This window comes from Zootoca vivipara, chromosome 6, assembly GCF_965207765.1.
Source record: "Zootoca vivipara chromosome 6, rZooViv2.hap1.1, whole genome shotgun sequence".
Lineage (NCBI taxonomy): Eukaryota > Metazoa > Chordata > Lepidosauria > Squamata > Lacertidae > Zootoca > Zootoca vivipara.
The window spans coordinates 3,761,434-3,773,698 of NC_142589.1; the positions used below are offsets into that span (position 1 = coordinate 3,761,434).

The following is a 12,265-nucleotide window of genomic DNA, read 5'->3' on the forward strand; positions in this document are numbered from 1 at the left end:
TCGCCATCATGGCTAGTAGCCATTGATAGCCTTCTCCTACATGAATTAAAATTTTATCCATTTTAATCTGGCTCCAGGCCCAGTTATGAAACAGCACCTTAGTCACTCTGGTAGATGATCTAGGCCAGGAACATATGGATTTCTGAGCACCTTCAATACATAAACCATGGTGCCCTTTTGAACCATCTTGTAGGGAAATGGGGCTGGGGGGTGGGCATGGCACAATGAGTGGCTCCAGTCATTTTTGGAGGGACCATTCTGCATGGCCACGCTGAGGCTCTGAAACTTTCTCCCTATCAATGACTCATCACCATTTTTAATAGGCGAAGCATAACCATTGAGCAAGAAGCACCTTCAACCTTTTGTAAGTCCAAAGAAGATGCTTGGAACACAGCTCACTGCCTGAACACAAGAGGAGACTTGCATATAATTACACCTTTGAAGCTGTTTTGCGTTTGTATTCCACTAGAGAGCTTACGAAAACTCAATATGCACTATTCAAGTCAGACAATAGTTACCCTGTCTCACAGTTTAATATGATAACTGAGCTTTAATGGATCAGAAGTATTCAGATTTTATCTTCCAAAGCTTCATATTACCCTGACCAAAATGTGCAAGCCAATAAAGCTCATACTCCAACAATATTTTTTTATTAAAAAAAATACCTAGAATAACTAATTTTTTAAGATCATTGGATTGGAAACAACTTTACCAAACTCAGTTAGCACAAAAGTGGTCGTGTTTCTGCCATCAGAGGTTTAAAAGCAATAAAAGTGGAATTAATGGGAAGCCATTTAAAAAATTTGAAGCTATGGTTCTTCTCTTTCTGCTTTCTGCAATGAAGACTAATGTAAGGAGAGCACTTCTAATCATTGGGCAGGAATCCTCTCATTTTGAATTTTGGCATGGCATTTAACCATTTAGAAAGTCAGGGGAGTTGCTTTTTCTAGGGTCACATCCACACCTTGACTTATTACACCAAGCTGTTGGGAGGCCCTTAACAAATTACCAAGCTCATTCCAGAAAAGATGCAATCATGGGCAAAACAGGAGAGACAAAAGTGCAGATAGGAAGATGTGGCTGTTCTAGCACAGACTTTTTGCAACCATTTCCAGCTGATATATTGTATTCACCTGCTGCTTGAAAATAATTCTGTGGCTTTCTAGTGGGACTTTTCCCATCAGGAAGGAACATAGCTAATACAGGACCATCCCTGACAGCCTCCAACACAAAGGCCCTTTGCTCCATGGAGCCATTCACATTGAGGCATTTTTCTCTGGACATATTCTACACCTACGTGAAGTGCAGAGTGTGTCACAAATTCGCGCCTGCCAACAGGACCTGCATAAAAATGTAGCTGAAACATGGTGGTGGGTGCAACACAGAACACGCACAACGATCCTTGGTATCAAAAGTGAAATGCTAAAAGCAGGCAACCCTTCAAAGTTACAGAGGAGGGCACAAAATACAACTTGATTTTTTGTGTGTGTGCTTCATGGGGAGAGAAGCTTCTGGTCCTTCTCACACTGCGCCACAAAGGCATATGGGTGGGGGTGGGGTAGCGCCGATACAGCTCCTTAAGGGTCAAGGGCGCAAGGAAGCCCAGGGACCCGCTGCGCCGGGCCCTTTAATTGCTTTCACTTTTGTGGGGCGGAAGTGGGAGGGGCGCACCGGTGCGCTGCTGAGGCTAAAGAGAAAGTGGAGTCGCAGCAGCTGCTGGAGGGGGCGAGGTTGCGGCGGCGGCGGCCGCGACCTGGGTCACTTTCCCGGCTGGATGGAGGCGCGCCGCTGGCCGGCATCTCCAGGAAAGGCGCGCCGGCGGAGCCATGGGCGGCGAGGGCTGGCGAGACTCGCTCGTCTACTACCGTGTTTCCCCTTTTTTAAGACACCGTCTTATAACTTTTTTCCCTCAAAAAAACACGCAGTGGCTTATTTTCAGGGGGTGTCTTTTTTTTAAAGTGCTGGTACAACTGGGACCCACTGGCTCAGGACGCTCGGTGCTCTCTTCTGCGCGCTGCTGGGCGCGTTGTTGGCGCTGCCAGTTCCGAGCGCCTGCAGGGTGGGGTGGGGTGGCAGTGCTTTAAACCCCCAACCCTGTAGAAAGCAATGGAAGTTATGGACCGTAACAATCCTTAAGAGGTGCAGGTCTTAAAAAACCCCTGGTATCACCCTTGAAGCACAGCCTTCCAAAGTCAGGGGGGAAGAGGTCTGTTTAGACAAAGGAAAGGATCGGGGGTGATTCTGCGCCCTGGGACCCACAGAACTATTTTAAAAATCCCAACCTGGGGGGGGGGTCAAATAGTGAAGCCCCATAGCCCTGTAGCATAAAAAATCCAGGAATTGTAAAATTAACAACAATAATAGGGGGGGGGCACTCTATCCAAAGAGTTAAGAAGGAATGGGAAAGTGTTGAGTTATATATGGAAAAATATGGAAAGGAAAGTTAAAGATAAAAAATAATAATTATCGCAAGGGAAAAAGTAACATCATAAAGGGTAATAATATTAAATATAAAATAGACAACACAACAGAAAAAGCAAGTATATGACTAAATGAGATCGCACAGGAGTGAGGGAAGTGGGGAGAGAGGGAGGGGGGTAAGGAATGGAAGGAGGCAATGGTTGGAGGAGGGTATAGGGGGGTGAATTAAAGGAAAATTAAGACTGAGAAGCGCATGGTTTTTGTTTTTTAAAGATGCAAAGGCTTGCAATCAGCCAAAGTATAGAGCCCAACTTCCAGGAGACTGCGATCTACTTGCGGATTTATAAACTGGAAGTGATCTACCCCCGTTTTATTGGTGTTCAGGTCAGAGTTGTTTTTAGAGAGAGGAAATATCCCATTTTTGAGGTTAAAGTAAAAGTTCCTGACCTTTTTTTATAATGAGGAAATGCTTCTAAAACTCCGTTCTTCATTCCACGAAGGGGAGAGGGGGTGGGGCCGGGTGCTCAAAGACAAAAGAAATGGAAAAGGAGATAGCGATCAACTGCAGCCTCCTGGGGATCGAGCATTCATGCAGCCGCCGGGAGAGGCAAGGGCTGCAGCCGAGTGCTGCTTCACAAACAAACGGGGGAAAGTGCTTAGAACCCAGAGAATCTGGCTGAAAAACACGAAGCAGCAACAGCAATTGCACACACACCATCCCAAGCCAGCACAGTAACCAAGTCCCAAAAGCAAGAAAGGACTCAGCAAACACTGCTGCGGCCGGCGTTGCTGCTGCTGACTCGGGGAGCTCAGTGCTCTATTCCGCACAGCGCCTATCACTATGGCTTATTTTCAGGGTACGGCTTATATTTCTCAAATGCTTAGAAATGCTGCTATGGCTTATTTTATGACTACGCCTTAAAAAGGGGGAAACACGGTACTACTGCCTCAAGTTCGCGCTCTCGGCGTACGCCACCCTCTTCTCGGTAGGTGACTGGGCGCCAGGCTCCGGCCGGCGAGCCTCTTCTCTCCGGGACCGCCGCGTCTCTCTCTCCTCCTCCTCCTCCGCCTCGTGGCTCCCGAGGGCCTCTCAGCGCCGCTCCAGACCGCGCCGGGCGTGGACGGCATCCAGCCCTTTGTCTTGGGCAGGCCGCTCCTCCATTGCAGCCTGCAGCGCGGGGCGGGGCGGGGGGCTGTTGCTGTCTAAGCGCCCCCGCCGCCACCTCTTCTGCCGCCTCTCAGCCCCCTGGGGTTTTGTTTCTGGACTCTGCACCTTCGAGCATCGTGTTTGTGGGCCTCTGGCGCCGCCGCTTCCCCCTCTGCCCCTATCGTACGGGAGCAGAAGAAAAGAAGCGGCCTTATTCCGCGCGCAGCCAGTGCGTTCCCACGGCTGGCTTGGAAGCCGCGTTTGTTTTCTCAGTTGTTGGGTTGTTTTGCAGACAAGAATAAAACGATAAAATTATTGGTAGAAACAGTTAACCATTTGAAACATTTTTTAAAAATCAAAATCAGCAATAAACAAGCAGAAATATGTTAACGTTCTGCGTTATTGGCTAGATCTCCTCCTACCATGAAACTCACTGAGTCACCTTGGGCCAGTCACTCCCTTTCCACCTCACCTTCTTCACAGGGTTGTTGTGAGGATAAAATGGGGAGGAGGAGAACTATGTATCACCAGTTTGAGCTCTTTATGAGAAAGTTATAGGTAAGCAGGAATGTTTTGGGCGGCTGCATTTACATGATATTAGCCGCAATCCAGAAGCACCCTGTTCCTTCTTGGAAAATACTGCTGTCTGATGTGGTTTCTCCTCAAACACCCCCCCCCCCTCCCAGAAAAACCAGGTGCAATCTAACTAGAAAACTGTATGTGGAATAAGCTGTAATCTGAACATACCTTAACAGCTGTCCTCCTTATGCAGATGATAGCTTATTGAATAGGATGGGGCAGGAGGGGAGTTAAAAGCTCATGTGCATCCAGTGAATACTTGCCCACCCTTTCTCTGATGTGAACAGTGCCATGCAGATGTTGCTTGAAGCACAGCAGGAGGAAATAAGCTCACTGCAAGATGCTGATATGAACACCCCGAAGTTGGCCATTGGATGTGTTTAGCACAGCACTGTCCACACTTGCTGGAAGTGGCGCACCAGGGCTGGTTTAATGTAGGATTCTATTCCAGCCCTCCCTGTGAAGTGTAGGCACCTTCTGCCTCTGTGTTTTGGCCCTTCCTTTATTATACACATATACAGGTGTGTGTATATATTCCTGCAGCTCAGGATAACCCTGCATTTCCACAGAAAATGTATTTTGTAATAAATGAGTTACTCTTTGATCTGCTGGCCACAGTTATGCCCCCTCCACTTACACCTTTTCCCAGCTCATTATAAGGAAAACTGCTCTTTCTTATTTTTATTTGTTTAATGTATTTTCTAATTCACCTTACATCACCATGTGATATCAGAGAGGGTACCATAATAAAATGCACCAATGTAATCTCCAATAAAAATGCAGTTTGGTCATGGCTCAGATCTCCAGGCCCCCACACAGGTAAACAAAAAACCCCAGTGAAGGCTGGCAGGAAAAAGTTTAGACTGATTCTTAGGGAGTTGTGCCTCCTCCTACTGAATGTGTGTGCGCTTGTGGGAGAACAGCCCCACCTTGCCTAGGGAACTGTAATTAAAACAGTGGTGTAGCTACCAGCCCCTCTTCAGACAATACGTAATTAACTTGTGGAATTTGCCGTCGTAAGCTGTGTTGATGGCCACTGGCTTGTTCTTGTTGTTGTTTAGTCGTTTAGTCGTGTCCGACTCTTCGTGACCCCATGGACCATAGCACGCCAGGCACTCCTGTCTTGCACTGCCTCCCACAGTTTGTTCAAACTCATGTTCGTAGCTTCAAGAACACTGTCTAACCATCTTGTCCTCTGTCGTCCCCTTTTCCTAGTGCCCTCAATCTTTCCCAACATCAGGGTCTTTTCCAAGGATTCTTCTCTTCTCATGAGGTGGCCAAAGTATTGGAGCCTCAGCTTCACGATCTGTCCTTCCAGGGAGCACTCAGGGCTGATTTCCTTAAGAATGGATAGGTTTGATCTTCTTGCAGTCCATGGGACTCTCAAGAGTCTCCTCCAGCACCATAATTCAAAAGCATCAATTCTTCGGCGATCAGCCTTCTTTATGGTCCAGCTCTCACTTCCATACATCACTACTGGGAAAACCATAGCTTTAACTATACGGACCTTTGTCGGCAAGGTGATGTCTCTGCTTTTTAAGATGCTGTCTAGGTTTGCCATTGCTTTTCTCCCAAGAAGCAGGCGTCTTTTAATTTCGTGACTGCTGTCACCATCTGCAGTGATCATGGAACCCAAGAAAGTAAAATCTCTCACTGCCTCCATTTCTTCCCCTTCTATTTGCCAGAAGGTGATGGGACCAGTGGCCATGATCTTGGTTTTTTTGATGTTGAGATTCAGACCATATTTTGCGCTCTCCTCTTTCACCCTCATTAAAAGGTTCTTTAATTCCTCCTCGCTTTCTGCCATCAAGGTTGTGTCATCTGCATACCTGAGGTTGTTGATATTTCTTCCAGCAATCTTAATTCCGGCTTGGGATTCATCTAGTCCAGCCTTTCGCATGATGAATTCTGCATATAAGTTAAATAAGCAGGGAGACAATATACAACCTTGTCGTACTCCTTTCCCAATTTTGAACCAATCAGTTGTTCCATAGCCAGTTCTAACTGTAGCTTCTTGTCCCACATAGAGATTTCTCAGGAGACAGATGAGGTGATCAGGCACTCCCATTTCTTTAAGAACTTGCCATAGTTTGCTGTGGTCAACACAGTCAAAGGCTTTTGCATAGTCAATGAAGCAGAAGTAGACGTTTTTCTGGAACTCTCTAGCTTTCTCCATAACCCAGCGCATGCTTGCTATTTGGTCTCTGGTTCCTCTGCCCTTTCGAAATCCAGCTTGCATTTCTGGGAGTTCTCAGTCCACATACTGCCTAAGCCTGCCTTGTAGAATTTTAAGCATAACCTTGCTAGCGTGTGAAATGAGCCCAATTGTGCGGTAGTTGGAGCATTCTTTGGCACTGCCCTTCTTTGGAATTGGGATGTAGATTGATCTTCAATCCTCTGGCCATTGCTGAGTTTTCCAAACTTGCTGGCATATTGGGTGTAGCACCTTCACAGCATCATCCTTTAAAATTTTAAATAGTTCAGATGGAATATCATCACTTCCACTGGCCTTGTTATTAGCAGTGCTTTCTAAGGCCCATTTGACTTCACTCTCCAAGATGTCTGGCTCAAGGTCAGCAACCACACTACCTGGGGTGTATGAAACCTCCATATCTTTCTGGTATAATTCCTCTGTGTATTCTTGCCACCTTTTCTTGATGTCTTCTGCTTCTGTTAGGTCCTTACCACTTTTGTCCTTGATTATGGTAATCTTTGTATGAAATGTTCCTTTCATATCTCCAATTTTCTTGAACAGATCTCTGGTTTTTCCCATTCTATTGTTTTACTATATTTCTTTGCATTGCTCATTTAAGAAGACCCTCTTGTCTCTCCTTGCTGTTTTTTGGAAATCTGCATTCAGTTTCCTGTATCTTTCCCTATCTCCCTTGCATTTTGCTTGCCTCCTCCCTTTTCCTTGGGATGGTTTTCGTTGCTGCCTCCTGTATAATGTTACGAGCCTCCATCCATAGTTCTTCAGGCACTCTGTCCACCAAATCTAAATCCTTAAACCTGTTCCTCACTTCCACTGTGTATTCATAAGGGATTTGATTTAGATTGTATCTTACTGGCCCTGTGGTTTTTCCTACTTTCTGCAGTTTAAGCTGGAATTTTGCTACAAGAAGCTGATGATCTGAGTTACAGTCAGCTCCAGGTCTTGTTTTTGCTGACTGTATAGAGCTTCTCCATCTTTGGCTGCAGAGAATATAATCAATCTGATTTCGATGCTGCTCATTTGGTGATATCCATGTGTAGAGTCGTCTCTTGTGTTGTTGGAAGAGAGTGTTTGTCTTAGAGAGCTTGAAAAAGATTTAAAATTCATGGTGCTTTTTGCTAAAAGGAACTGTGTACAGGGGCAGTATCCTGAGTACCTGTTGGGGAACAACGACAGACTGGCTGAGACAATCATGCCTAACTTTGTGTATGTTCAAACCCTATTGCAACATTTGAGTTTTGCTTCATATAATGCAAATCAGAGTCCCTGAGGCGGTGGAATGGTGTCTTGTACACCACCTTCTGGCAACTGCTGCAGCCAATCTGGTGCCAAATATATTGCTCTGCTTTCCTTTGGACCACATCAGTGAGGCTGAGAGGTGGGTCTTGTTGTCTGGGCAGCCCTGGAGCCCCTGGGGAGGTCACCTTGGTGCTGATAATGCAGCAAAAACACCATGGGAGGCAGCAGTCATGAGTTACCAGTATCTGCAACCACGGTGGGCACTGTGATTCTCCAGCAGTTTGCCTTTGCCCCCGGAAGTGCCGACTGCAACTGGAGCTATCAAAGGAGGGGGGTTTTCTTTGCCAAAGATTTTGGTAAAGAAAGTCCAGGATCTAATATGTACTCGAATTTTACCAAGGCTTCCCCCTGGTGTCAGTTTCAGTGCCAGGGCAAAGGCCCAGAAAGGCATGATGTAAGGATAAATGGCCTCTGATCAGGTGTGGAGTGCATTTTCCTCCTCACTGAACGTAAGAATGTAAGGAGAGCCTGTTGGATCAAGCTAACAGCCAATCTAGTCCAGCATCCTGTTCTCGTGGTGGCTTACCAGATACCTGTGGGAAACCCACATGCAGGATCCAAGCACTGTCCCCTCTTGTGGTTTTCAGCAACTGGTATTTGGAAGCATTACTTCCTCCAACTGTGGGAACAGAGCATAGTCATCCTGGCTAATAGCCATGGATAGCCCTCTCCTCCATGGATTTATCTAATCCTCTTTTAAAGCCATTTAAGTTGGTGGCCATCACTGCCTCCTGTGGGAGTGAGTTCTATAGTTTAACTCTGTGTTGTGTGAAGGAGGACTTGGTTGTATCCGCCCTGAAATTCCCAACATTCAGCTTCGTCCACAGTTTCTAGTGCTGCAAGAGTGGGAGCAGAACTTTGCTCTCTCCACTTTCTCCATGCCATGCATAATTTCAAAAACGTATTTCATGTTGCCTCTTACTCACCTTTTCTCTAAAATGTCCAGAATGCTTCAACCTTTCTTCATCGGGGAGTCTTTCCACCCTCTCTTCCCTTTTGGTTGCCCTTTGCTGATGGCCCTAAGAATAAGGGCTGCACATCAGGGATTACAGATGGAGAAGGGTCATGGCTCCACATAGGTTTGAGCCCCTGCAGCTGTTCTTCAAGAAATCAAGAAGTAATCTGGATTATTCCATAAATTAACAGGGCAGCACTGGGCAAAGCACTTGGCCACTTCTTCTTCTTCTTCTTCTTCTTCTTCTTCTTCTTCTTCTTCTTCTTCTTCTTCTTCTTCTTCTTCTTCTGTGATCCCTCGTAGCCGAGTAAGATTGTCTTCCATAAACACGGTTTTAACAATGAGTCTGTAAGTGACTGTGGAGGCCAATTCTGGATCCACACGTCCTTCCACAGTGGGGACATCACCTCTTCCTTTGTATGATGGGTCTGGTAGGGAGGCAGGGAGGCAGGGAGGTGAATCTGTCAAGAGGTGCTGAGAAAGCTTGTTTCCTTCAGAAGCTGTTGAGGCTCATCACCTCCTTGGCTTCTGGACTGGAAGGTGGACCTGCCCTCCCTGCTTTTTTCCTGCTAGTTTAACTGCCTTACATTTGCAAGGTTGGTGTAATCCAGGCAGCCTGGTCCCCCCCCCCTCCCAAAAGATGCTTTGGATTATGACTCCCATTAGCTCCAGCCACCATGGGTACAAAAGTGAGCATTTTGGAAGGTGGATAGGCTAGTCTTTCTCCCTGACCTGCTTGTCTCATGCAGATGAGCATAAGAGCACTAGAAGCGCCCACTGAGGCCAATGCTCTGTTCCCACAGTCAACCAGATGCCCATGGGATGCCCACAAGCAGAATGTATCCAAACACGCATTTGTTCCCCTGCAAACTGAAGTGGTTCAGTCCAGGCACAGAGGCGGCTTCATGCCTGCTGGCTGATCACAAACATCAGTTATAAATCAGTCCACTGCTGGTTGAGACTGTAAAAAACTTGGGAGGTGAGCTGGTGGTGGTGTGTAGAGTAACTGATGTTGTGCCCTCCTTGTCAGGAAGGCCGCCTCTGAACATTTCTCTGTAAATTGCAAGTCTCTTGTTTCTTGGAAGAGTGAGGTATTCTTCGGAAGCTCGCTGTTCAGTAAAACCAGCTGTATGCCATTATTCATGTCACTGCTTGATATGGATGGGTGGCAAAGAAGCTTTTGTTAATAGTACAAAGCTTAATAGTATGACAGGCTTGTCTGCATGAACTTCGTGAAAGGATGTGTGTAAGGAGTGGAACAGAAGCCTTTGAGTAAATGCTGTACTTCTTTGTGATCGTTCCTAATAATTCTACTTGTTCCTTGAGCTTTAGTTGAATGTTGAAATCTGCTCCATGAGGAATGTATTGCCTCAAAAGAAATTTCTATTCAGGTCCCATTCAATCTTATTGAATTCTTTAGTAGAAGTAAATGAGAAAGATGCTGTACCACGGATACATGGGCCCACTTCACTGCGTGATTGGTTACCTGCAGAAGCTATCTGTAATTCGGAATGTGTCAAGGTGCCTTTTCTCTCTCAGCTGACTTTGTAACATTCACATTCTATGACTTCGCGTGAATAATGGCATGCACCTGCTTTATTGGACAAAGTGATACTGAGGATTCAGTGTGGTGAGAAACTGCAACAGAGAAGTATTTAGAGCCGAGGTGGCTAACTGCTGCTGGCCAGTGTTCAAAAAGCAACAATCTAAAAGTGGGCATCACCAAAGCATCTTTGTCCACCCTGTGTCCACTGTCTCTTGCATCCACACATGTACTAGGCACAAACCCCACACGTGTGTGCACGCACATGCTCAGCACATAATGGCAGGATGCTGTATTAGCTCTCACAGAAAACAGAGATGCCAATTGAACAAACATCTGTTTTACTGCAGACTATCAAACACTGGCATGGAATAGCATTAAGGGAAGAAAGTTCCACATAAGCCTCTGATCATGTAAACATGCTCTCTGTTCTGCAGGTGGTTTGCATAGTGGTTTTGAGCAGTTCACCATGGTCGGTGGGGCACGGTTGTACAGTGAACTCCATTTGCATCCTGTTACCTTGGAACATGAATTTGACCAAACTGCGGGAGGCAGTGCAAGACAAGAGTGCCTGGCGTGCTATGGTCCATGGGGTCAGTGAAAAGGATCTTTTCGGAAGATGAAATTTTTTTTGCTTCCCTCTTCTGTTTAAATATAATAAACACTACCAGCAGAAAGTGAAATATCTACACTATATAAATTTAATCAATTAGTAAAGCATATTGGGCAAAATATAATTTAGCATTCTGAAACATTGAGTCTATAATGCCTATAATGGCAGCAATCCCAACAGACATGAACATTGTGAAGACGTGAGCTTGTTTACATCTCATAGAATCACCCTAATTATCATAGGTACTTTCAGTAATGGCTTTCCCCCTAAGAACTCTATGTACTTAAGATGCTTATCCATCCAGCAAGCCTGTAGGTCTGCATCATCACCACCCTCTTGTTACCTCTGAAGAGTTGAGGCCGAGATGGTTTACTGTGCTTGAGACCACCAGTGAATGGACTTGTGTGTGTGCATGTGCATTCGTGTGTGCATGTGCATGTATACCCATTGGCACATTTTTTGGAAAAAATGTTTTTAGGTTATAAGTTTGAACAAGTACTCTTTCAAACCAATTTGAAAGTTTTGTCTTGAAAGCCAAGCAAATCCTCAAAGGTAGGAATTCATTTGAGATGGGGGGATATTTCCAGGATGTCACTACATCCATTCTGCTCTGCAAGCCAATGTGTGCATTTAGCAAGTCCAATAGGTATTGAGACATCCAAGCCCACGTGGTATTTATCCCTCCTTTCCTTCAAGGAGGTATACACAATTTTCCTCCCCACTTTACCCCCACAACAACCCAGTGAGGTAGATTAGTCTGAGAGGCAGTCACTAGTCCAAAGTCACCCAGTGAGTGACTTGGTCCAAAGTCTGGTCCAAAGTCATGGCTGAGTGGGGATTTGAACCCTGGTCTCATAGGTCAGTCCAACACTCTGCTCCACACTGGCTTCACCACAGTGTTTAGCTTTCCAAATTTTGCATGCACAACCTAAACCTTTCATCATTGAAGGCTACTTTGTAGGGCATCCATCCTTGCCACCGAATATTCAAGAAGTTCCCAGTTGCAACAAATTGCTACTTCACATTTCACAATGGGGTGGGGAGGCATTTTTTTATTTTTTTAAAAAAGTGGAGGAGACAGGCAAGACATACAGGATGATGTGTCATACAGAATACCTAGAAGCTGAAGCCATTGGAACTGTTCTGAACCTGGAAAGTATGTGCACCAGTAGTAGACTCCAGAATAGCACCATCATCTTCTTCCTCTGCCAGGAGATACTTCTCAATCAGACTTGTAAACCTGCTTATTTTTGTGGGGTTGTAGAGCTGCAATTTTGTCTAAGCCACCACGCTCTTCAGTCATAATGCAAAGCTTTTCAGTCTCCCCTGTTTTCTCAGGTCAGCTGCCACAAATATGTCATTAATAGCATCAAGAATCATGAGGACGATTTTGCTGTCTTTAACCATCAGCAGGTTCAAAAGTGGTTGCATTGCCTCAGTCTGAACAAAGTACGTGACCTGGCCGGTTGCTCCACGACTGTGTACAGTGGTCCCTT

At 45.7% G+C, this 12,265-nt stretch overlaps 1 protein-coding gene across 3 annotated transcripts in view; it reads left to right on the top strand.

Annotated features, from left to right (window-relative positions):
- The first annotated feature begins 1,681 nt into the window (after positions 1-1,681).
- LOC118086970 (tetraspanin-15) overlaps positions 1,682-12,265 on the top strand; it is a 76,895-nt gene continuing 66,311 nt past the window's right edge. For all 3 annotated transcript variants that reach the window (XM_035119097.3, XM_035119098.3, XM_088671445.1), the window contains exons 1-2: positions 1,682-1,862; positions 3,360-3,407. In XM_035119097.3, the coding sequence (XP_034974988.1) occupies positions 1,827-1,862; positions 3,360-3,407 (84 nt within the window). In that variant the 5' untranslated portion in view covers positions 1,682-1,826. The remainder of the gene's footprint in view (positions 1,863-3,359; positions 3,408-12,265) is intronic.